We start from the raw sequence: 27595 nt of genomic DNA on the forward strand, positions 1-27595 counted from the left end.
GGAAGTAGTGTCTCAAACGAGTGTACTATGCTTAAACAAAGGGGACGACAGTGGGATGAGGGCAGAGTTGGCTAAAGTAGACTGGAAACACAGACTAAACGATGGCACAATTGAAGAACAGTGGAGGACTTTTAAGGAGCTCTTTCATAGTGCTCCAGTGAAAAAGAAGGGCGGTAAGAGAAGGGATAATCAGCCGTGGATAACCAAGGAAATAAAGGAGAGTATCAAATTAAAAACCAATGCGTATAAGGTGGCCAAGGTTAGTAGGAGACTAGCAGATTGGGAAAATTTTAACCGACAGCAAAGAATGACTAAGAAAGCAATAAAGAAAGGAAAGATAGATTACGAAAGTAAACTTGCGCAAAACATAAAAAGATAGTAAAAGCTTTTACCGATATATAAAATGGAAAAGAGTGACTAAAGTAAATGTTGGTCCCTTAGAAGATGAGAAGGGGGATTTAATAATGGGAAATGTGGAAATGGCTGAGATCTTAAACAATTATTTTGCTTCGGTCTGCACAGTGAAAGACACAAAAACCATGCCAAAATTGCTGGTCACGGGAATGTGGGAAGGGAGGACCTTGAGATAATCACTATCACTAGGGGGGTAGTGCTGGACAGGCTAATGGGACTTAAGGTAGACAAGTCCCCTGGTCCTGATGAAATGCATCCCAGGGTATTAAAAGAGATGGCAGAAGTTATAGCAGATGCATTAGTTATAATCTACCAAAATTCTCTGGACTCTGAGGAAGTACCAGTGATTGGAAAGCAGTTAATGTAACGCCTCTGTTTAAAAAAAGGGGGCAGACAAAAGGCAGGTAACTATAGGCCGGTTAGTTTAACATCTGTAGTGGGGAAAATGCTTGAAGCTATCATTAAGGAAGAAATAGCAGGACATCTAGATAGGAATAGTGCAATCAAACAGACACAGCATGGATTCATGAAGGGGAAATCATGTTTAACTAATTTACTGGAATTCTTTGAGGATATAACGAGCATGGTGGATAGAGGTGCACCGATGGATGTGGTGTATTTAGATTTCCAAAAGGCATTCAATAAGGTGCCACATAAAAGGTTACTGCAGAAGATAAAGGTACGCGGAGTCAGAGGAAATGTATTAGCATGGATAGAGAATTGGCTAGCTAACAGAAAGCAGAGAGTCGGGATAAATGGGTCCTTTTCCGGTTGGAAATCAGTGGTTAGTGGTGTGCCACAGGGATCGGTGCTGGGACCACAACTGTTTACAATATACATAGATGACCTGGAAAAGGGGACGGAGTGTAGTGAAACAAAATTTGCAGATGACACAAAGATTAGTGGGAAAGCGGGTTGTGTAGAGGACAGAGAGGCTGCAAAGAGATTTAGATAGGTTAAGTGAATGGGCTAAGGTTTGGCAGATGGAATACAATGTCGGAAAATGTGAGGTCATCCACCTTGGGGGAAAAAAAAAAAAAACAGTAAAAGGGAATATTATTTGAATGGGGAGAAATTACAACATGCTGAGGTGCAGAGGGACCTGGGGGTCCTTGTGCATGAATCCCAAAAAGTTAGTTTGCAGGTAATCAGGAAGGTGAATGGAATGTTGGCCTTTATTGCGAGAGGGATGGAGTACAAAAGCAGGGAGGTCCTGCTGCAACTGTATAGGGTATTGGTGAGGCCGCACCTGGAGTACTGCGTGCAGTTTTGGTCACCTTTCTTAAGGAAGGATATACTAGCTTTGGAGGGTGTACAGAGACGATTCACTAGGCTGATTCCGGAGATGAGGGGGTTACCTTATGATGATAGATTGAGTAGACTGGGTCTTTACTCGTTGGAGTTCAGAAGAAGGATGAGGGGTGATCTTATAGAAACATTTAAAATCATGAAAGGCATCGACAAGATAGAGGCAGGGAGGTTGTTTCCACTGGTCGGGGAGACTCGAACTAGGGAGCACAGCCTCAAAATACGGGGGAGCCAATTTAAAACTGAGTTGAGAAGGAATTTCTTCTCCCAGAGGGTTGTGAATCTGTGGAATTCTCTGCCCAAGGAAACAGTTGAGGCTAGCTCATTGAATGTATTCAAGTCACAGGTAGATAGATTTTTAACCAATAAGGGAATTAAGGGTTATGGGGAACGGGCGGGTACGTGGAGCTGAGTCCACGGCCAGATCAGCCATGATCTTGTTGAATGGCGGAGCAGGCTCGAGGGGCTAGATGGCCTACTCCTGTTCCAAATTCTTATGTTCTTATGTTTTCAGTAGAGTGGACAAGGGAGAACCAGTTGATGTGGTGTATTTGGACTTTCAGAAGGCTTTCGACAAGGTCCCACACAAGAGATTAATGTGCAAAGTTAAAGCACATGGGATTGGGGGTAGTGTGCTGACGTGGATTGAGAACTGGTTGGCAGACAGGAAGTAAAGAGTAGGAGTAAATGGGTACTTTTCAGAATGGCAGGCAGTGACTAGTGGGATACTGCAAGGTTTTGTGCTGGGGCCCCAGCTGTTTACACTGTACATTAATGATATAGATGAGGGGATTAAATGTAGTATCTCCAAATTTGCGGATGACATTAAGTTGGGTGACAGTGTGAGCTGCAAGGAGGATGCTATGAGGCTGCAGAGTGACTTGGCTAGGTTAGGTGAGTGGGCAAATGCATGGCAGATGAAGTATAATGTGGATAAATGTGAGGTTATCCACTTTGGTGGTAAAAACAGAGAGACAGACTATTATCTGAATGGTGACAGATTAGGAAAAGGGGAGGTGCAACGAGACCTGGGTGTCATGGTACATCAGTCATTGAAGGTTGGCATGCAGGCACAGCAAGCGGTTAAGAAAGCAAATGGCATGTTGGCCTTCATAGCGAGGGGATTTGAGTACAGGGGCAGGGAGGTGTTGCTACAGTTGTACAGGACCTTGGTGAGGCCACACCTGGAGTATCGTGTACAGTTTTGGTCTCCTAACTTGAGGAAGGACATTCTTGCTATTGAGAGAGTGCAGCGAAGGTTCATCAGACTGATTCCTGGGATGGCGGGACTGACATATCAAGAAAGACTGGATCAACTGGGCTTGTATTCACTGGAGTTCAGAAGAATGAGAGGGGATCTCATAGAAACGTTTAAAATTCTGACGGGTTTAGACAGGTTAGATGCAGGATGAATGTTCCCAATGTTGGGGAAGTCCAGAACCAGGGGTCACAGTCTAAGGATAGGGGGTAAGCCATTTAGGACCGAGATGAGGAGAAACTTCTTCACCCAGAGAGTGGTGAATCTGTGGAATTCTCTACCACAGAAAGTTGTTGAGGCCAATTCACTAAATATATTCAAAAAGGAGCTAGATGTCGTCCTTACTACTCGGGGGATCAAGGGGTATGGCGAGAAAGCAGGAATGGGGTACTGAAGTTGCATGTTCAGCAATGAACTCATTGAATGGCGGTGCAGGCTCGAAGGGCCAAATGGCCTACTCCTGCACCTATTTTCTATGTTTCTATAACATTGCAAAGAACGCATAAGGTAGCCAAATGGGGAAAAACACAAAAAAAAAGTGTTTTATGGTGTTAAGCATGGTATTAAGCAGTGTTATACTGTACTTCCATTATACAATCAGAGGTCAAAATAGATATGAAACGGTGCAAACTGCAACCCTCGACTGGCAGTATAATTTTAGGAATTTCAGATAATTAGCACAAAGTCCACGAGGGCACTGCCTTCAAGCCGGTTTGGCCAGAAATTAGCTGCAGGAAAAATGCAAGCCTGGTTCCCTTCTGAATTAACCCAATTAGTCCAGGCAAACACGCAACACTTCAAAATATTCCAATGGTTTCCAAGGATAACAAAGCGTAATGGATAAAATGATATTATTGTACAGGCATCACATGGTCAATCCAGACCGATAGGCAAAAGAAACCCAAGACCCATGGAGCTTGCAAGTGCGTACATGAAGGGTTTAAGTATACGGCTGTGCTAGGACATAATAAACAGCTGCAAACCTGATCAATTCAAATTTAGAGATTAGTAGAAGATACGAAGCCCACTTTACAGTGTTACGGTCCCAGTATCATCAAGTCCTGGTTTCAACCAGTAACAGTGAATCGAAATAATTGGGTACAATCATAATATCACCCAAGATTTTTTTTAAAGAATATTTATTTAGTTCTTTAAGCAGTTTTAAAAATTTAGTATTTAATTTATTTTTATTTGCAATTAAAAAAAAATCAATAAGCCTCTGAGTAGCAATATTCACAAAATTAATGCACTAGAACAAAAGGCTCCCCTTGGTTTTGTTCAATTACCACTTAATAATCAATTTTTCAGAAAACAAATTGCTTAATCGCATTGTTCTGCAAACCAGATAATTTCCCAAAAGGAGAAAGGAAGTATAATTTGAGGTCATTCTACTCCTATATTGCTGATTTTACACATTGGCCAGATTTCAGCTCATTAAACAGCTCATCCAATTCCGAGCCCATTTCTTACTCTTTTGTTTCTCTTTCCTATTTGTGCCAAGGGTTTAAACACCGATGAGTTTTGGAATGTCCATAATATCCTATCTATGGATTTCCTAATGGAAACTCCCCTTTACTTGCATATTTGAAGAAAGGGGAGAAATAATTGAGGTATGCCAGCCAGGTCGGAGGCACAGTGGCAGTCCCTTCCCACCCACAATCATTCCAAGCAGAGGCACACCTGGCCAGTCAGCAATACGCGGAAATAATGCCTTGGGCTCCAGGTCAGCAGATAGCAAAATACTGAGCTGCATCGTCTATCTGCTGCATGCATCTTGGGTACAACGTTGCCAGAGAACAAAGTCAGCTGTACCCCTCAAATCCTCGTCCTCTTTCCAAGCATTATGTAACTCCGTCCTGTCGGGATTGTACCTGCAGTGAAAAGCTGCCCTTCTCACTACCGTCTCATTCTGTGCCACTGCTAATTTGGTGTTGGACTGTTGGGCCCACTGCAGCACTTGGGCACACACTCAGTTTACTGCCTCTACATTTACCATGCCAGACATCAGGTTCTGCCAGACAATTTTTTTTTATAACTCAAATAAGCTTTCTAAAGGCTAGAATATTCATTAAAAACATTAACAGTTTTTGCAATTACTGTCAGCAATTCTAATCCCCGTACATGACCATTTAGGCTGGATTTTGGGGTTTTTGGGCGAAAACGCAAGTGATACGCGAAAATTACCATTTTCGCTGTGTTACCGATTTTAGGCCGAACTTTCAGCCTTTGGAGTCTGTCGCAAAGGGAGGCGTTGCACAATTATTTGCAGCGCAATACGCAATCCTCGCCAACTTTAATGCGGGGCCGTTTGTGCTGCAAGAGACCTGGGCCGGGGGGGGGGGCGCAGGGGAAATCAAAAAAACATTCAAGCTACATTACCAAGACCCTTAGCTAACAAATCGCTGCAAAGAAAATTAATAAAAACTTTAACTTAACTTTTTTGCAGGTTTTCTAACTTATCGCTGCTGGCTGGGCTGCACTGACAGGTTTGACCTCTCGGTATTCTGGGCACAGCATACGGGTCGGACGAGTGCCGAAACTCGGATGGTAATGCAATCCGAGTCATTAAATGACCGGCACAGCTCTCCCCATCGCTGCCATAAACAAGGAGCCGAGGATTGTGACCAGCTTTTCGCCTCGGAGGGTCAAAACGCGGCAAAAACCCAGTCGCAAACTACCCGAAAATCCAGGCCTTTATCTTTTAAGTAGGTGTGCATTCCTTTAAATTTCTCCTGAAGCCCTTTATAGCTGCTTATAGACAAGTTTCTGCCCCTTTCTGTGGCGATCTCCATATTGGGGCCAGTATGGACTCAGCTTGCCAATGTTTTGCAGAGGGAAGCGAGCAAAATAGTTATCAGCAGGGGCAGCACACTAATGGTTGGGCAGCAGAAAATCAGCAAATCTGCCCGTGTGTACCTTGTCTGTTTAAAACAAACAAAGGGTTGTGGGAAGGGGGATGGGGTCACTTGCTTTACTTACAACTGGTAACCAGGCCAAAACACAGTTAAATCTCAAGAAGTTTCTCCAGAGCTCCCACTAGCCATTATTACAGGGACATCCAGATGTTGACAGAAACAAGCCTGCCCTTTCGGGAAGTGAATAGCATGTGATGTATAATGAAACCCAACAGTGATAAACATTTACTGCAGCTCCAACCACTTGTTATGCATTGCAAGTTTAGGCATTGAATTAGATTACTGACGATCACAACTGTGCAGAATCAAACCAAAATGAAGCTTAAAACAGATTTTCAATGATTAGTTGGTAGAATGAGTTGATACATTGACTTTTTGCAGATGGGACAAGAGTTGGAATCCAGCCACAATGATGAATTGGCTGTTAGGGAGTCTCAATCAAAATTGTGGGAGCATAGAACTACATACGTTTACAGACCAAGGGGTTGTCATTTGGCTTATCTTATTTGTACTGGTTCTTCGCAAAATAAACCCAAAACTAACTGCACTGATCTGCTTTCCCCTCAATAAAATCATTACAAGTTTACCACCTATCAAATCTACCCATAATTTAGCACAAAACCGATAACCTCGGAGGTTGCAAGAATGGTTGCTCCAAAAGAGGGACAATTATAATAAGAGATGCTGTTTAAAAGTTTGTGCTGCATTATTGGTACAGAAAAGACACATTAAAAAAAAAAAGTTTTCCATTTTGAGCAAATAGTTTTCAAATATCACAGAAGGCCCAGCTACTAAAAGCTGATCACATTACAACTAAGTGTCTAATTGAGTCAGCAGCTGGCATTCATACTCTGATTAATGTTACAACACGAGACCCTATTGAACACCAGGAAGTTTGTGACCATTATCCGGATTGATTCCATTCTTTGAACTGTAAATAGAAAAATGTATGTATTTCAGTATATCTTTATCAATGGTCTCAGAGGTCACAGCATCAGATTCCAGAACTCCTCAATAGTCGAAAATCAAATTTAATTCCTCATAATAGACAAGTTTCTCTAGGGTGCATGTATGCTGCCAATTTAGCACCTCTGAAGCAGTTCCCACTTGGAACATAGGAACAGGAGAAGGCCATTCAACCCCTCGAGCCTCTTCTGCTATTCAATGAGAACGGCTGATCTGTAACCTAGATCCATATACCTGAATATTTTTGGTTAATACCAATCTACCAAACTCCGTTTTAAAATGACCCAGCATCAATTGCCGTTTGCAGAGTAGAGTTTCAAACTTTTGCCACCCGTTGTGTAGAAGCGTTTCCTAATTTCACTCCTGAAAGGTCCAATTCTAATTTTTGGACTAGTCCCCCTGGTCCTCGACCTCCCAACCAGCGGAAATAGTTTCTCTATCGGGTTTGGTTCCACAGGGAGTATAACTCCAGTGCACGGCAAAACTAATTTAAAGGGTGCTTCATGCAAATGTTGGCACCTCAGACAATGCAGTACACCCGCAGTACTGCACCAAAGTGTCAGCCTGCAAATGGAGCTTCAATCCGTGATCTTCGTATTCAGATGATAGAGAGCTACCATTGAGCCCAGGCTAATGCTGCTTTCCCAGCTGATGGAGTGCGATTACACCAGAAGCAGGAAATAAATAAATGCGGTAATTTGAACCCAACCCGCTGGCCAAGAAGCGGGCGTGTTTAGGTAGGACGCCTGCTTTATATGCCGCCCAACTGTACTCTCCATTGTCTGCAATGGGGATAAAATCGTGCAGGGTGTAAGGTGGGAGGCAGAGAAGAACACGCCCATTAGGTTAGGTTAAAATTATGGCCAAAATTTCTCAGACACTGATCTTTGTTACAACCAAAAAAAATCTCAGAATGTTTAAGGTGCATAGACCGTGGCTGCAGTGTGTACCATCTACAGGATGCACTGCAGCAACTCACCACAGCTTCTTCAACAACACCTCCCAAACCCACAACCTCTACCACCTAGAAGGACAAGGGTAGCAGGCGCCTGAGAACACCATCACCTCCAAGTTCCCATCCAAGTCACACACCATCCTGGAAATATATCGCCGTTCCTTCATTGTCGGGGGTCAAAATCCTGGAACTCCCTCCCCAACAGCACAGTGGGAGTACCTTCACCACACGGACTGCAGCGGTTCAAGAAGGCGGCTCACCGCCACCTTCTCAAGAGCAACTCTGGATGAGCAATAAACGCTGCCTTGCCAGCGACGCCCACATCTGTGAACTAATACCATTTTTATTCAATTTACATTTCTGAATTTTAAAAGATCTAACACATAAGCACTTTATAATAAAATGTAGTCACAGGAAATAAAAATGTGGTAAAATAATTCTAATTTATTCCTACTCTTGTTGCAGAAGAGGAATAAAAAAATAACCTAATGTTTTACACCATATCTATGCTGGGTTCTGGCTTAGTATGAAAATCTACATTGGCACACAGAGTGAAGTGAGTTTACTTATACTGCAGGCTTTTGCTGTACAGCTCCCACGGGCAGCTTTCTGTTGCATCACACGCAGCTTTGCACACGTGTATCAGTTGCAAACAATATTTTTTTTATTTATTATATACATAATATATGGGTGGCAGAAAGAACTGGCTGTTTGCAGAGGCAGATATGAAGTGACTGTGGCTACAAATCAGATGAATATTTGAATAAAATGCTGGAAATCTCAGGAGGTCAGGCAGCATCTGTGGAGAGAAATAAAATTAACGTTTCGAGTCTGTGACCCTTCGTCAGGACTGGAAAAGTTCGAGATGTAACACTTAAAGAAGTGCAGGGGCATTGAAAGGGGAAGGGGAGGAAAGTGAAGGTCTGTGATAGGGTGGCAGGCAGGAGAGATTTAAGAGACAAAAAGGACGTTGGATAAAAATGAGATGGTAATGGGAGAAGTTAGGAAGCAAAAGATGAGTCTAGATGGGGTGTGCATGGCAGAATCATCGCCAGCTGCCATGTGAAAGGGAAAAATAAAAATATTTGAAATTGGGGCCAATTCAGAAACCAGAATTAAACACATCTACATGGATAATTAGACGGCAGAATTCAGTAATCCTAATCTTATCTCCAAGTGTTAATATTAAAGGGGGTGACCACAATTTCTTTCATTCAGTCGCCTGTTAATAGCACAAATCAGATCTAATTTCAAGTATTAAAAGATCAGTAGGGAAGATTTCCTCTGGTTGCTATGTGTGGTAACATCATAAATATGAACCCTATAAGGATTTAAAAGCCAGATATACCTGCACACGGTGATATATGCCCATTTACAAATTTTCTTTTCCATCATTAAAACAAATCTGTCTGGGAAGACTATTTAATAAGACGTTCTGAAGGACTCTGGATCTGAATCGCAATGGTTATTACACACTGAATAATGGCCAACCTATATACAGAACAAAGTAAAGCAATGTAGTAAAATGGCAGTAAAATAAGTCAAAGCAAGTCCCAGAAGTTGGTTTGAAAGCATACTGAAACCCATTCCTCACATTACCGTACCCCATTTTCTTACCTGCCTATTACGCTCATCCATAATCCTTGTAATCTGAATCTTTTTCCGCCCCATCTTCAACTTCCCCTCTCCGATATATCAGCGTGCAATCCGAGCTTTGTCAGTATTTAATGTTCTAGTGCATGGTACAGACTTCTCTTCTTAGCTTTCTTCTTGTAGACCTGATCTGCTTATCTCCTCTTTCAAAGCCTAGAGAGCAGAAAAAGACAATTATGATGAATACATTTTTAAAAATACAATCCCGTATTATTTAGAAAAGTCTCTTTGTTGCAGGTATACAACTTTTTTTTTAAAAAAAGAAACAACAGATCAAACCAAATCTAAAATGAAGACCTCAAAGGCAGAGCAACGATGTGTACTCAAATAAGGACATTGAGGCACGAGAGATGGTACAGCACAGATTCACTAGGATGCTGGCTAGTATGAGGAAATACAAATATGGAGAAAAACTTAAAATGATTGGGGCTACTTTCATTAGAACAGAGAAGGTTAAGGGGAGATTTGATCGAGGTGTTTAAAATTATGACGGGATGGGATACAGTAAATGGAAAACGACCCTTTCCTGCGATTAAAGGAGATCTAGAACAAGGGAACATAGAAATAGGATTAAATGCAAGATTTAGGACCGAGAGCAGGAGAAACTTTTTTCTTTATGTGAGGTTGTGAAACACAAGAAAAGTTAGTAACTGAAGCAGAGACCATGTCAACATTTCAGAATAGCAATGTTCGATCGTTGATTGAAGGGAAAGTGAATAAATGAATAATAACGGGAACTGGCTGCTTGTTGCTTTTTGTAAAGAGTACTATTTATTCTGTTGGAACATAACGAGACATTTTTCTATGCAAGAATTTTCTGCGAATGTTAACAGCATTCCATCAGTGAGCAGATAAAGACTGTGTGGAACATTGGAATTGCTGATGGCAACAGGTAGAAACAAGCTTTCTGCAAGATTCCCAACTATTCTACCGGTATTCCAATCATCCATTTGCCTCAGTGCACACGACATGTGATTATCAAGCCAAACAGTTGAATGTTTGTGATTGAACAAAGTTTTTCATTATCATCAACTAGAGGTGAGTGAGCTACAATGAAATTAATCCTTCTTGTCAAGAGGCTATTGATTTAATCTTCACAGCACTGAAGTCATTGTCCTGTCCACGATCCAGTTCCTAATCTATAACTGCCTGCATCGGCTTGGTTGCCACTGATTTTTCAACTGAGGAAGTTACACACTCAAAAGATTAGCATCCACAGCGTAGAAAACACATTTCATGACATCCACCAAGGCCCGAATGAAAATGACACGGATGGGTGGGAACCAAGCATGCAGGGTTGTAGAGATAAGGAGAGAAAAATCCCTTTGTTGTGATCTAAAGCTTGCACCCTCCGATTAAAAAATAGGTACATATCCAGCTCAACAGTAACAAAAGACTTCTTTTGAACTACAGAATGCTTTTATCTCAAAGGTTTCTGAAGAAGTACAGAGATCTACTTCGCCCAACTATTTTGTAGGCACTGACTAAATCGCAAATCAAATAACTTCCGCGGAAATGTAAGTTAGAAATGGACATGTTGCAAGTTTCATATTTGTGTGATCGTTAATACAGTTAGTAGAAGGAATCGTCTTCAATCCTACAGTTAGGAATAATGCTCTTTTTGATGTATATTAGTGACCTGGACTTGGATATACAGGGCACAATTTCAAAGTTTGCAGATGATATGAAACTTGGAAATGTAGTAAACAGTCAGGAAGATGGTAACAGACTCCAGGGGAGGATATAGACAGACTGGTGAAATGGCCAGACATGGCAGGTGCAATTTAACACAGTGAAGTGATACATTTTGGAAGGAAGGATGAGAAGAGGCAATATGAACTAAATGGTACAATTTTAAAGGGGGTGCAGGAACAGGGAGACCTGGGGGTGTATGTACACAAATTGTTGAAGGTGACAGAACAAAGTCGAGAAGGTTGATTAAAAAAAAAAGCATATGGGATTATTGGCTTTATTAACAGAGGAATCGAGTATAAAAGCAAGGAAATTAAGCTAAAACTTTCTAAAACCTTAGTTAGGCCTCAGCTGGAATATTGTGTTCAATTCTGGGCACCACATTTTAGGAAGGATGTCAAGGCCTTGGCGAGGTGCAAAGATGATGAACTAGAATGATACCAGGGCCGAGGGATCTCGGCTGGGGTTGTTCTCCTTGGAGCAGAGAAGGTTGAGAGGAGCTTTGATAAAGGTGTTCAAAACTATGAATGGCTTTGATAGAGTAAATAAGGGGAAACGGTTTCCAGTGACAGAAGGATCGGTAACCAGAGGACACAGATTTAAGGTGATGGAAAGCTTTTTTTTTTTAAAAACAGTGAGTTGTTGTGATCTGGAATGCACTGTCTGAAAGGGTGGTGGAAGCAGTCAATAATAACATTCAAAAGGAAATTGGAGAAATATTTGAAGGGAAAACAATTACAGGGCTATGGCTAGGGGAGTGGGACTAATTGGATTGCTCTACCAAAGAGCCAGCATAACACTTTGGGCCGAATGATCTCTTTCTGTGCTGCATCATTCTATGATTCTATGAATACCGGTGCATAGTCATCTTGGCATGACTTTTGAAATAAAAAAAAATATAAAATTTGTTGATCTTTCAATCTCGACATCAAACAGAAGGCACAGCTTACACAGCTGATCAACATCTGCTATGTTATTCACTGCTGAATGAGAAGACTTTACGCAGAACAGATTAATCCCCCATGAATTCTAGAGTATACAATAACATATAATGGATATGTGCTGGTAATTTCAAAGTTGTAACCTTATCGGAGTTCAGCTAACACGTCAGCCCCGATTTTAACTCCAGGTGAATTTCCTGCTCAGGTCAGAGTTAAAATTACAGCAGGATCTCAATGATATCATTGGGCCGCAAAATGCATGTGTAACAAAGGACCCTGTTGGCTCCGGGCAGGTGTCCTTGCTGCCTGCTCAAGGGAATAGTTTAAAATTGCAGATGCTGTGATCGTGGCGGCTTTCGGACACCTTCTCAAGAGCAATTAGGGATGGGCAATAAATGCTGGCCTTGCCAGCGACGCCCACATCCCTTGAACAAATACAAAAAAAGTGCAATCGATTACACACACACACACACACACACACACACACACACAGAGGTGGGGCATATCACTGGGTGGTAGTGGATCGACCATTATATACCCAGCTCGATCATACTCTCCATTGAAGTCGATTTGCTGCCACCTGTTTGACACACTGCCTAAATTGAAAGTTCCGGCCAGTGTTTTGATAACCTCACTAGGAATTGCATCCATCACATCAATATGCAATGAAGGTACACATGAAGTTTCAAACCTGACTGCAATAAATAAAAAAGGATGAATTAGCTACCCTTCCAATGAAGAGCAGTCAAAGCAACATATGAACAGACATGCAGTCGGCACTTGTATTCTTCTACTTTTGCCAGCTTCTTCAGCCAAAGCAAGGTGACAGTAGTGGTTTTTTTTTTATTAACACACCAGCAGCAACAAGAGTTGATTTTCACTGGGTCTTTCTGGCCACTGCTGGTCTCAACGGGGCATTCACAGCAACATATATCTGTGGTGATGTCAATACATTGCAGCATGACAGGATCATGAACAAGTCTATTTACAAACTTCGTATTTACAATGTTGTTCTACACACGTGTAGTGGCCAAAATGTAACCTGGGCATTCACTTTCCCTTTGCCACTTGCTGACGGGAAGGCTGGCAGCATGGTTTAATAGGAAATTTAGCAGGTGGGCAGCCTTAGACTGCTCTACCAGGACCTGGCCCACAATTTAAAAAGCGGTCAAAAGTGAAAATCTCGGTGGGAACAGTAATGACTCGACTCTGCTCAAAGGCCAGAATATAAGCTCAAAGTCTGCAGTTGGTCCACATACGTGAGTAATTTGCCACAAACTATCACCGGAACTGCCCAATGAGATCACTGCCTTGCAATTACTCCTGCCTATCAATTATTCTCCACTTAATGATTTTCATTTCAAATAAATTTGGTTTTAAACCAAACAACAACAGGTTTTGGGATAAAGACAGAACACGATCTGCTTGTTCAATAAATTCATACATCTTTTCTCAACTCAGTCAATGGACAAGAATATTTCTAGGGATAGAGTGCAAGTGACAAAAGCTGCTGCTAAAAGCAGAACAAAAACTTCAAACTACAAAAAAAAGGGATTTTTGTTTTAAGCTGGAAATTGATGATGATGTGGTCAACAATCAAATATCCACACGTGCAGTCAGAAACAATTTACTTGGAAGTTTGGGAAATGCTGCCCCCCCCCCGCCCCATGAACAAGTAAGTAATTAACGATAACCAACTATATATTAATTCCAGTGCTGTACTGAATTATAATAGGAGTTCTGCACAAAAACAAATATAGTGCAAGATAATCACGTGCACACAATGCAGGGAGAATCAGTCAGGCAGTCAGTCAATCAATTCAGAAAAGTGGTGCTCAGATAAACAGCGACGACTGTAAAACATCTCATGGCTGTTGATCAACAACATCATTTAATCAAAAACAACCCGGCATACTATCGATCACTTCTCCTCCCAACTACATCCAGACTTGTATGGCAGTACCTCATACAAATCCAAAATTCGGTTTTAGCAGTACGGGCACAGAAGTTCACAGAATTAGAACATGTTATGTGAAGATGACATGTGTGGTTGCAACTGTTCACGGAATCTAACAGAATCGATTCTGTTCTTACTATTGATATCTGGCTTTCAGCACATTGGGGTGGAAATTCAGTTGGAGGTTAATTAGGGCGCTAATGACAGTGGGGCGGTAAATTTTGCACCGGGAAACGGTTTGCGTCTGCAGCCACAAGATTCATCAGCTGGGCCCCGAGTGTGGGGCAGAGCACTAAGGGGAAGTGTTCACACCTCTCTTGGGGCACTCGGCCGGCTGAGCAACTGAAAATCCCCAGCTAAAGAACCGGCTTCGGAGCGCCCCAAGAAAGGATTCCCTGGGAGAAAAAAAAAAATGCAAAAAAAACCCTCTCTGCTGCCGGAACAGTTCGGGCCGCCCGCTTTCCTCTCCCCCCACCCCACCCAGAGACGGTCCCACTATGAGGCACTACGGATCCCGCAGCAAACAAATTTCAGAACGCAACCGGTACGTTGCCCACCGGCTTGCCTCTCCCGGGCGGTACTGCTCCGCGCCCCCGCAAAACCGGCACCGAATGTCCCGGAGGGGCGCTGGAAGTTGGGCCCCGACCGGAAATCATTTTCACAGCCATTACCGCCCCTCTGGGGCGTAAACAGAAACGACAACAGAGTCAAAAATCCATCCCACTTTGTTCAAAATCATTATCCTCGGCCAATATAGCCTGGATTCAGATTTCTGTTCAGCTGGGTTTGTGGACAACAGCATACAACTCATTTTCTGCACACAACAGCAACTCCAAATGCCATTTGAAAGCCGGCATCCAGTAACTTTATAGCCTTTCATCTTGATTAAAAACTGACCCGAGGAGCACCTGCTAGTTCAGTGCGTAAATGTATCACCCAGTGTGGTACTGATTACAAACTGCCCATTAACACTGACCTGCATCAAGCAGTACTTAGTTATAAAATACAGAGTAAAACAAAAGCCTTAAAAGGCGTTGCTTAATGGGTAAAATATTTACTTTAAAAAAAACTACAGACAGGGCTTCTCGGAGTTAAGCAGCAGACCACAACAATAACTAAATAAAACTGGGAAGGCTATTAAATTGGAACTAGAAACAACAAAGTACTGGAGGTGCATAAATCAGTAACCATCTGAAAGATAAAAATTAATGTTTTGGGTCGAACTGTATATATGAAATCTTACTTCAGAGGAAATATCTCACTTGTAACATTACCCCATCTTTTTCCTCCAGAAGCTGACTAATGCGAGATGTTTTTATTTTCACTTCAGCCAAATAATAATAATATTAGCTAACTGCCAAGACCAGAGTCCGCACTCCCTGATAAACGTGAACCACCATTCACCATAAAATGTTGCTTTACAAGCCTTTTATTTAGAAGAGTAACAGTGTTGGCCAAAACCAATTTCGTTACTGTAAGCACGACTGCATTTTATGTGCATTTAAAATTTTGGGACACCAGGCTTATACTTTGCGGCACGATATTCGTGATTTATTTTAGATTGATATTTCCATGAATATAGTAATAAGTTTTAGACTTTGGTTCAAGCAAAAAAGAGTGTATAAACAATAAATAATAGAATCACTGCAGCTGAACAGCAAACTGATCTCAGTTTATCTAGTTAATTGTTATGGTCCATATTTACTTTATCCGGTCGGTATAGGCTAAGGTGAACCACATGCGGTTTTGTTAGCGTTCCTAACTGTGTTGTTTCACCATCACAAAGAAATTCCTTTTTACAAGGATGCATGCCCACTGTCAGCAGTCAGTATTTTGGGTAGTCGGTCTGCGCGTCAGTATTTGCTGACCAAGTTTAAAAGGGGATCGGGGGGACCCCTCTCTTCTCAGTGCTACTCATGCGAGTCCGACTGCTAATGGAAACAATTCCAGCCACTGCATACCTGGGCAGGAATTCTCGCAAGAATGGAACACCGCTTCAAATGGACATGAAAGGTCCCACTGCACTATTCAAAGAATATGACCAGCTGTCCTGGCAGTGTTCGTCCCTCAATCAACTCCACCATCAAACAGAATCGCTGACTTTTTAGCGCAGTTGCTGTTTCTGGGACCTTGGCTGTACACAAATCGGCTGCTGTGCTTGCCTATATAACAATGACTTCACTTTGAGAAGTAATTCACTTAGAGGTGCCCGGACATGTTAAAAGTACGAGAAAATTCAATTGCTTTCGTTATTAGCCTAATGCTGGCAAACCGCACAGGACGCAGATCCTTTCCTGCTCGAAACTCAGCAAGACAGGTTGAATGTATTTGTCTCGTGGGTTCTTTACTTAAGAATTCATAGCAACACATTGCTATTAAGAACTAGTTGGTTTATTAGCAAAGGTTTAACAATCACACTACACATTACCGGTTCATGCACCAGGTTCACAACCACCTGCCCCCATCGTGGATCCCCTGAACCCAACTGGCTGGGGTTTTATTGAGTCTTGTGAACGTCCCCTGACTGACGAAGCCACTCCCAACTCAACAAACCTGTGAGCGTACACATTATCAGGTTGAATGCTTTATCTATAATGTGTATTGAAAGAACTTTGCTGAAAGAAGTTGGCAACAACAATGCTGTTGATGATTTCATAGATACAAAGTTCAGAGCCACATCTAAATTATGTAGCTAGTTTAGGGCAATGATGTTCCGACTGATAGGAACAAATAGTACTTTGACATTTGAAATTATGTTGTCCTCTTACTTCTGTTAACTAAACATCACCTACCTGGGAAATATACTTTATTGGACTACTTTCTGATGGCTACTTGCTTGTCCTATGCACACGGTCAATTACATCGATATCGGCCTAGAATTCCCTGTGTATTTGCTCCCAAAGAAACGCGTAATCGCAAGCCAAATATGCGGCCTAAAACCAACACGGAATTTTGGGCGTAAATTAGTTCCCTGTTATTTTTTTAAGGGATGCACAGCTCCTTTAAAGGGGCTGTACGGCCCATTCAAAATTGCATGCATGTGCGGTTTTACCTATTTAAAAGACGGTGAGCTGGCTGGGCAGAAGCTGCAGAGAGCTGCGCAGCCTAAAGGGAACATCGCAGTATTCTAATCCGAGTCACAGGAAGTTTGAACGTATTTTGACATCGGCAGAATGGGCACATTTTTGGGTCTAACTGCTGGGTGGTGCCCATGGAGGAAAATCCAGGCCATTGCAGTGTGTTACTATGTTAGAGCAGAACCTCAAAATTCTTCATAGCACAAAGAAGAGTTCTCCTTGAAAAAGGAAATCTTCACCAGAAACCACCTGAAACCTGGAAAGTTCAGGTCTTGACAAAAGGGATCATCTTGTCAACTCTCCAGATTGACTATGGTTATCAGCACTGACAGACACTTTGAGAAGACCGAAGGCAAAACTCAACAGGGGTCATCTTGTACAGATAAGTGACCCGAGACCACAAACAGGTATCAATATAGAAAATGTAATTAATATATGAATTGGAAGGAAAGGCAACTTTTAAAATGCTAGACTCAGGGGGGCCGAAATTCACCGTCCCCGAAGGGACAGCTACCCTGGAGTTTGGGCAGTCGATCGAAAAAAATCGACGGGCCACCATGGTCGGGTACTTTCCCTCCGAGCCATATTCAGCTCGGGGGAGGATTTGAGCGGTGTTCACTTCCACCGGAAACGGCGCGGTGAAGCCGCTGTAACGCTACGTTTCCAGCGGTGAGCTCTGCAGCGTGCGGGCCGCTGGAAAGTGGCAACGGCCAGGATTTTCAGCTGCAAAAAGGCAAGACTTTTCCCAGCAGTGCTCCCCCGCGAGGTATTCGATGTGGTGCTCGAACGCGACACTGCTGGAGTGTTGCCGCGATCGGGGCTCTTTGGTAGGGAAATAGTTTTATTAATTTTAGTGTTTTTTATTTCAGATTCCAGCATCCACTGTATTTATCTTTTCATATAATTTTATGAATTGTTTTGGCTCCATTTAACCATCTGAGTGCTGCTCAGAGGTTTGCACATACCCCTGCACTTGTGTACAATTTTCAGGTCTGACTCTTTAGTGGAGTCCTGTGGGCTGCAGAGACCTGCTTGGCAAGGTTCACCCCGAGGATGGGAGGAGTGTTGGGAGGGCAACACCTGGTACACCTGCTCAGAAGCAGGGCGGGAGAAGGCGTCACCGTCAGCACCATGCAGACAGGCAGCGGGCAAGGGAGGCAGCAGCCATGATGCATTCATTCACTCATTCTGCGCCAGACCAGTGTTGCCCTCCATCTTCACCGGCCCGAATCAGGATTGCGGTTGGCTGCTTGGGAACAAGGGATATCTCCTGTCCACTTGGCTGCTCACTCCTCTGCGGAACCCCAGGACAGCGCCAGAGGATGCATACAATGCCCCCCACTAGGTGCATCATCGAGTAGTGCAGAGGCAGCCTCAAGCAGAGGTTCCGGTGGCTGGACCGCTCTGGTGGCACCTTGGAGTACTCTCAACGGATCCTCTTGGGAGGGTGCATCCTCATATATATATATATATAGGTGCCCGACACCTCCCCTGCAATCACCCTCCATGCATTATATACTGGTGGTCTGCCAGGTCTTCCCATGTCAGGAAACCGTCTTCTGTCCTCCACACCGTCCATCAGTCTCTCCAGCTCCACATCAGTGAATCAATTGGCTCTCCTTGCATCTTTTACACCAGCCATCCTTCCAACCTCCTTCCCCCCCTCCCCACCTCAGGGTCTTGCTGCAAACCCTGGCCAGGGAGCAGCTGGCTCATTAGAAACCCTTACCTACATGCTGAATTTCTCAGTGGTGATAACGCTCAAATTAACACAGCCACACCGCTGAGAAATCCACTTTGGAAAGGTTCATTAGCGCTGGAACCCACGTGTTCACTTTTGGAGCTGAATATGGGGTGGCCCAGCCACAAAATAATCTTGGCGCTAATGGCCACAAAAAGATGGCAGGGGGGTGGGGGGTGAAAAATAGACCAGCTTTCCAGCGGTACTGAATTTCGGGCCCAGGAACTATTCGTGTCAACGGCGTAATACGCTAGTGATACTTTTGACACCCCACCCCCTCCTAATCCACTTAAGAACACAATTTTCAAAAATATTCTAGCAAACAAATAATCATGGTCTCTCTTGCAAGGACCAGCTTTGCTGCGACACAAGTTGATTATTCAATTTTAAACAAAAAGAAAATTCCTTTCAAAAAGCAGAAATTTATTTAAGTAGCAAATAGTTGAGTAAGAAATGCATATTTGTAGTTTACACCTGTTTGCAAAGCCATGAAAGAATGCTTCTCAAAGTTTTGTTTAAAAACAGTGTAAAATCTACAGAGAATCAATAGACGCAATTGCAGAAAACATGGAGTTTTAACAGCAGAATTATGGGCATTCGTTATGGATTTTTTGACGTGTCCCCCTCCGCTCAAGCCTCTCAAGCTGACCCATTAGTCTCCATCCAGCTGTGGGAAATGGACTGACCTTCAGGCCATGTGCACGAACCAGGATATATCTCTCTTTATCCTATTCGCATTTAACTTGCGGTGACAACATAAGCTGATTAATCGCTGCACACTTCACAATCCTGCATACAAGAAAAACAGCCATTACACAAGTCAATTTGACTCGGGGGAAATGACAAAACTTCTCCATGCATTTTAGTTTCAATATTATTAGCAGTTTGGAGATTATTCTGAAAAAATTTTCAACTGCACAATCAAATAACACCAGTCCAGCACTTGAAGTTCCTTATTTAGGTCTGTTATTGCTACAAGTTATCACTGGTAGTACTGCAGGAACAAAATAAATGCCATTGTGCCTATTTGAATGATCCTAACCTTCCTTCCATATCTGTCAAAACCTTCTCCCAACTTACGCATATCACGCAGCCTCCTCAGCCTATCTATTTATTTCAATGGCCTCTCAAGGTGACTTATTCCATAAATTCACCATCACCTTCATTAAAAAAAAAGTTCTGCTGGACTTACATTACTCCTAAATTTCTCGTTTTTAGAACTTGGTCAAAACCCTTTGCTTGGATCAATCTATGAAAACTTTTATTTGATTGCCTCAAAGTCTCTTTTCCAAGGGGGGGAATACATCACATTTTCTTAACCTTTCCTCAACTTAGTTTCTAGATACCTGGAATACTCTGGATTGCTCCGCTCTGTACGCGCTCAAGATCAATAACATCCTCCTCACCATGAAGCGATCAGAACTATACAGAGTTACACTGCCCACTCACATCACTGTGCAGTGGGGACTGCAGAGTTGCACGCATGGCTGCTCAAATACATTCCAATGTCAGAAAAAGGAGGGCAGAAAGGGGTATCCGTTAATCTTTTCTCAAAACACTCTTATTTGCTGAAGCTTCACCAGTCTGTATTCAGCAAGAGAATGATACATGGCATGACGACGTTCAAGGGAGGAAACAAACTAAAAAGGGATTAAGCAAAAAGCACCCATGGATCACTGGAATTACACAGATCGTTTTGCCTATTACAGGTTTTATCAATGTAAGCTTCCAACACAATTGTGGCTGTGTTACAGTAAGATTGTGACACTGATGCAGGTGAAACTTTGTTTTAAATCGTAGGTAACAGGAATATTTCCTCAATCATTAAGAACTTTTCTGAGGATTTTCTTAAATGGATAGAAGCAATTTAAATCAAACCGATTTTATTTTGGCTAACATCCAATATGAAGATTACTGTCTGCTGAAAGGCTTAAAACCTCAACAACTGTACAAATGCACTCATGACCTTCCTAACTGGTTGGCTTAACTAGGCCAGTAAGCCACCTTCAATCCAGGGCGATCACCACAACAGAAGCAAAGCAACAGCTTAAGCATCCACGCGAAAATCCGAGGATCATTTGGAAATAAACTCACACGTGACACGTGCTTTTCGCCTGCAGTTTATCAGATCGTCTGTAAAAGATAGAACCAAATTGTTTCTGGCACACATGGTCCTGGAGTATTGTCTACAATTTTGGGCCCCTGTTTTCCACAATAAAGAATACTGGCGCCCACGTACGATAACGTACGTTCCGCCTCTCGCCTCCCCCACCCCCCCGACATTAGCGGCAAAAAAAACCCGGCACTTTCCACGAATGAAAAGTTACAATTAGCACCGTGCTACCAGAGGCCATTTCAGCGGGGTGGAGCTTATAGCGTGCACCGAAAAATCACTTTCTGCACATGTGTCTGCTTGGTCTGGATCACCAGTGAGAACCCAATGGTAGCAGAGGTGGATTTGAAGATAGAAAATACAGCGTCAAATAAAAGATGGATGCAAGGGAAGGGGACAGAGAAGGCAAAAAGAGACAGAGACGGAGAAGGGGAAGCTGTAAGGGCCAAGAGATTTCTCGCAGAAGAAATTGAGACATAATTGAGAGGAGATGGGATGTGCGTGAAAACAAAGGGAGAATGGGCAAAAAAAAAACTTAAATCCTCTGTACTCGCAAAGGTTTCCGACCAAGTTGCAGTAGAGTTTAATGCATTGTCTATTACCCAGAGAAGCAGCACACAGCTTAAAAAGTGGTAGGACCTTGGACAAGCAGTGACCAAGTCATATTTTTATTTAAATTTAAATTTATATTTATATTTATGCACTGCAATAACATTTGAGAGTGTGTGTGTGTGTGTTGACTAGTGTGTGTGTGTGTGTGTTGTGTGTGTGGAGTGTGTGTGTGTGTGTGTGTGTGTGTGTGTGAGTTGACTAATGTGTGAGAGTGTGTGTGAGTGTGTGAGTGTGTGTGTGTGTGTGTGTGTGTGTGTGTGTGTGTGTGTGTGTGTGTGTGTGTGTGTGTTGACTAATGTGTGAGAGTGTGTGTGTCTGAGAGAGAGAGAGAGAGAGAGAGAGAGAGAGAGAGTGTGCGCAGAAGGACCCGCTCTTAAAAAGTTCTATTTTCATCTTTGCAGAAGATGGTGTCACAGATCAACTGAGAAAAGGTCAAAAACTGGAGGAGGTCCGGCAAGTAGGCTGCAACTAACAGCCATGGAACAGAGGATCGCTGAGATGATTCAATCTCACAGGAGAAGATCAACCACCAACGTGGACGCTGGGCCCAGGTTACCGAGAGAGGGTAAACTCTGCAAATTGCAGAGTCTGGGTTGGCTAAATGTTAAGTACTGCGTGTGCTGGTTACGTTTCTACTTCCTCCCCTGCTGCTAACCAAGCATCCCTGTTATGTTTTGCAGATGTTGCACATCAGGAAGAGACAGAAGATGCACCTGAAGTAGAAGAGCATGATCAGGAAGCCGTCGGTCCAGATATTGTTCATCTACATCAGGAGAATGAAGGGCAGCAGGAAGACTCCAATACTGAGATGGTTACACTGGAATTGAAGATGGTGAACCCCTAGAGGATTCCAAGCCCTTTCCTGAATGAATCAACTGACACGACATTTCAAGGTGTACTGTTTGAGGCTGCGGGTCCCAGTGTGTCGTAGCAAGCCACACCTGGGAGACGGCAGAGGAGGATGGGAGGGAGAGCTGAACCTGAAATGCAGAGTGCAGGGAACATAGGACAGCTCGTGGGGATGAGTGGGGAGAGCATCCAGCTAACGAGATCGCTCCTGGAAACCTTGGGTGGGGTGAGGGTAGAATTAGTGGGACTGACACATGAAGTAGCAACACTGGCTGGAGGAATGGATGAGGTGAGGGGAGATATTGCAGGACTGTCATTAAAGGTAGCAACACTGTCGGGACAGATGAGGGAGGGGATGTCAGAGGTAGTAGCAGCAATAAGGGGGCACACCCAGGCTGTCATTGCTGCCACTAACATTCTAACCCCCAGACCAAAGTCAGGGGTTGATCCACAGGCTGAAGATTCCGAAGAGGAACCTGGGCCTTCCACAATGACATCTGCTGGCTCTGTCCCTGTCGCAACCCGCAACAACAAATGGCCATCGGAAAGAAAACAGAAAAATCCTTGGGGTCAGGGTGGGGGAGGAAGCAGAAGTCTGCAACAACGGGCTCGGGTAGGGGTAGAGGCAGCAACGGGGGCAGGAGTGGCGCACAGTGCTAAGGGGGAGGAGAGATGGCTTGTTTGTTTCTTCATTGAAAAGTTTGATATAAAATTTATTAAAGTTATTAAAGTTAAAAGTTAAGTTAAGCCAAGTACAACTGTACTGTACAAATGTTTAACATTTATTTTTTTCATTTAATCAGAATCCTGTATATAATTTTTTTAATCCAGCGCTAGAAAATCTTTCTAGATTATGTCACGGATTCAACAGGCCAAATGGCCTCCTTCTGTGTTGTAACCAAACGAGGTAAAGTTCAGGAAACTATTTCATTAACTTGAAACTACAAGCACTAATGTTATGCCTTCATAAAAATGTTTTAATAAAGGCATTAAAATATATTTTAAAAAGTTAATCTAGTGAATGCTGTTAAACTTTATTATAAAATACGTCGTTTAAAAAAATACATTTAAATGAAACGGACAGGTTCTATAAACTGTGATCCTTTTCAATGTGCCTGGAGTTTGTTGTTCAGTCTGGCGTGGAGGACTTGTGGCCAGGGATTGCAGCCGGCCAGCGCCGATTTCATTAACCCAAGGTAGGCTTTTTTTTAAAAAAAAAACGGGCTCCAAGGTCTCTGTGCGCCGTTTGAAAAAAAAATGTAAAAATATAAAAATAAGTAATTTTTAAAAATAAAATCGGTGATGGGGAAAATGGGCTAAAAGGCCAGAGTTGGCATGGAATCACGTTACTACGTAGACCAAGCCAAAATATCTGGCGCCTAAAACTCCGCGCTGATAGTCGGCACTAGCGCCAAAACTTGAGGAAATTTAGTGACCCATTGTGCCAAAAACATGGCGCCCAATGCTGGCGAAAATAGGGGCCTTGGTCTCCTTACCCAAGGAAGGATATACTTGCCATTGAGGGAGTGCAATGAAGGTTCACCAGACCGATTCCTGGGAGAGGGAGGATTGTCCTATGAGGAGAGATTGAGTAGGCTAGGCCTATTCTTGCTAGAGTTCAGAAGAATGAGAGGTGATCTCATTGAAACATACATTTTTTTTTTTTATACAGGGCTCGACAGGGTAGATGCAGGGAGGATGTTTCCCCAGGCTGGCGAGTCTAGAACCAGGGGCCACAATCTCAGGATAAGGGGTCAGCCATTTAGGACTGAGATGAGGAGAGACTTCTTCACTCAGAGGGCGGTGAATCTTTGGAATTCTCTACCCCAGAGGGCCATGGAGGCTCAGTCGATGAGTATATTCAAGGCAGATTTCAATAGATTTTGGGATTTTAAGGGAATCAAGGGGTATGGGGATAGTGCAGGAAAGTGGAATTGAATGGAGCAGGCTCGAGGGGCCGAATGGGCTACTCCTGCTCCTAATTCTTATGTTCTTATCACAACTCGTCTCAGCACCAAAGGCACTTTTTCCCAGATAACAGCAATGTAAAGGTGTCCATAATCACCAGTGAAGGGATTAAAAGCTCATTCCCACAATTTGGTCACAATGACACACTGAAGCCTTCCACAAGAAGTGGTTTAACAGCAGAGCAACTCAATGTTCACTCCAACACAGCCACTTAAATAGGATTGCTTACATTTCTATTAATCCATACTTGAGAGAAAAAGTCTCGTCATCTTGGGAAAAGAAATGAAAGCATTAGACGGCCCGCAAAAAGGTACTACCGGTACACTGGATCAGGTCCTTCCGTGAAAATGTTCCAATCTATATTATACAATAATGCGACAAAGCACGAGTTTATTTTTTTCTGATAGCTACTGCAAGTAACGTTACAAATTGTCACACATGTCCAGTCCCACCTCTTCCAGAAACTAATGGCTGCTGCAGCTCAGCGACACTCTGGTATCACTTCCATTAATGCGCAATAGTGGAGATCACCATCTCTCCTGCTGTGCTGCTGGCTCTTCATTTGCACCTTCGATACAGTGCGTGCGTAGACCTGCTACAGAAGCCTTTAATGGAGATATTTAATACCCACAGTGACAAGTTGTCATCGCTATCCTCCAAGCCTTTAAGTGTATTCCTTTTTTACTGCAAGCAGTTTGAGATTATATGCTCAATTACTGGCAGTCTCCTTATTTCTTCAGTACTTATGCAATGATATTATTGTACAAGGTTTTATTATCTCAAGCCCATTTTTCTGTTCTCTGCCATAGCAGAAAGTGGTCAATGGTTCATTATATGTTCATTAACTTGTCTGAACTTATATAAGTTATTTCAAATCATCGCTTGCAATGGTTTGTTAATTTTTCCTGGACTTGGATAGCTAGTCATGCAAATTCTACTTCATTTTCTTATAGTTTAAGTAGAGGAATGGCGGTTTTATGCCAGTAATCTCTTATAACCCAATTCATTATATTCCACCACATGGCTTAAAAATATCACTTTCCCCACACTTATTCTCTCCAGCTCAATATACCTCAACTATGATATTCATCCTTGGTAATTCGGTTCTTTGATAACCCAATTACATTCATTATTTTACTTCAGGACAAGCGCAGTTCCTCTTATGCTCTTGCTTAAAACTAAGTCCTGGATTCCAGCTGGACTTACGGGATTTTGGTGGTTATACATAATTCAACAGAACATTTCAACCTTTGCGGTGATGATTTATTCATAGGCAGGCACAACGTTGTATTTAAATCTCTGATCCAAACAAACATTTTTGCAGAGGTGCAGCACCCGTGGCAAAATTAATGTACTATGGTTTTAATTGTTTCTGCTAGCTCAAGCTACAAATAAATACTGCTATTCAGGGAGATGAAATAGTAGTCAGTTAGAAATGACACTGTTCTTGATGGTAATGTATGTACACCACCATTCTGTGCTTTCTCCACCTCCTCCTCAGACAATTTGAAGTTATCCTATTTGAAATTCACTATTAGCACACCATCTGGTTTCATGAAATCTAAAAACATTAGCGTTAAATCATCCCACTTCACTGCAGTCACCAGAAATTCTTCCTTTTACATTTTAGTCTACCTTCACTAGCTTTCCAAGTAAATTCTTGTATTGGAGTATATACATTCTTTTAGTATCTGGTTTCAGTAGCGAGAATTGGAGGTACTACAAGTTCAAAACTGGCCAGGAATTGCTCCATTTTTTTTGGAGCAACTTGATTTTTCTGGAGCATCTTAAAAATCCACATTTTGCACAATCAATTTGCACCAGTGTAAGTGAGTTAGTTAGGATTTTTTTTAAGTTTAGTTTTTTTTTCCCAAAAGGGGGCATTACCAGCCACCTACGCCCGTTTTGGCCAACTAATAGTTACTCCAAACTAACTTAGGCCAGCGTATGTGGCCACTTGCGAAAACCCTTGCGGAGAGTTAAGAAATCAGCGCAGGTAGGTACATCGGAGGCCAGCAGAACATAATGACTTGACTAAAGAATGTGAATAGGATCAAACAGCTATACAGGACATCATATGACAAACTTCGCAAAGTTAATTTACTATACAACAGAAGCTTAAACAACAAAAATAAAAGTAGTAAAAGATAGTTGAATTAAATTGCCCTAATCTCACAACTAATTTAAACAACTATTTGTTTGCAATGATTATATTGGGCCAAAATGGAGCCCATATTATCTAAATAAAGTCTACTTCAATAAATAAGATATTCTCTGTGTTCCTCTGTCACTTATGTTCTTCTTTCACAATAGCACCAGGTAAATAGGCTTGACAAATGGTCACCATTATTCACGAGAGACAAAACATACTTACATAATTTTTTCAAAATATCCGAATAAAAAAAAATAGACGTCAGTCAGTCCTACCCTACCTTCACCTTCAGCCCAGGAAGTGGGCCAGCCTGTGCGGTAGGCCATTTGGCCTGGGGTAGGAGCGGGAGACACCAGCAGCCCGGGGGGGAGGGGATGATGATGATGGAGGTCCCACGCTGCAGCATGCACACAGAGGCTGGGGGCAGGATCTGCTGCGCATGCGCGCACACTCCAACGCGCATGGGCAGATGTCCCTGCACTGTTTTCAGCACGGAACGCCTGGCTCTGCCCCCGACCCGACTGGCCACTCTGCGCGAAGACCCAGGAGAGGCCGGACAGCGTCCAAAGTGGGGACCGATTTTTTTGGAGCACTTTTCCACGCAGAAAGTCGGCGCATCTCCGGTGAGTGTGCCAAAAAAAGGGGTGGGCCAATTTTGAGCCCGTAGTTTTGTTTTTAAGTTGCTCAATAAATTCAAGAAACCAGCACCACCACTTTATGGGAACAACATCAGCTGGATGTACAATGAGAATGTCAAGTTTACATGAATGTTGCAGAAAAAATAAGGTGTTGTGTTTCATTTCAATTAAGACCTATAACTAAACCCAACACAAATCACTTCTCAATAAATTCATAACTTGGTACAAGAAATTCTTGTGAATTTATCGTCAAGACTAACTTATGGGATTTTCAAGATGGTGGCCAATCCCTTCTGAAGTGTGATGTTGGCTCCCACACAACATCAGAAAACACAAAAGATCGCCATCAAATATTAAATTATTTTCTGTTGCAGGCCGTGTAAGTT

General features: G+C 42.7%; 1 protein-coding gene across 13 annotated transcripts in view; it reads right to left on the reverse strand.

Annotated features, from left to right (window-relative positions):
- Nucleotides 1–27595, reverse strand: part of mef2aa (myocyte enhancer factor 2aa) — a 247731-nt gene that overhangs the window by 104908 nt on the left and 115228 nt on the right. For 12 of the 13 annotated variants that reach the window (XM_070858306.1, XM_070858312.1, XM_070858314.1 and 9 more), the window contains one exon: nucleotides 9434–9622. In XM_070858306.1, the coding sequence (XP_070714407.1) occupies nucleotides 9434–9487 (54 nt within the window). In that variant the 5' untranslated portion in view covers nucleotides 9488–9622. Of the gene's footprint in view, nucleotides 1–9433; nucleotides 9623–19563; nucleotides 19584–27595 lie in introns of those variants that run through there. The other variant, XM_070858310.1, reaches the window with a different exon arrangement.

The sequence above is a fragment of the Pristiophorus japonicus genome, chromosome 17 (genome assembly GCF_044704955.1).
Source record: "Pristiophorus japonicus isolate sPriJap1 chromosome 17, sPriJap1.hap1, whole genome shotgun sequence".
Taxonomy (NCBI): domain Eukaryota; kingdom Metazoa; phylum Chordata; class Chondrichthyes; family Pristiophoridae; genus Pristiophorus; species Pristiophorus japonicus.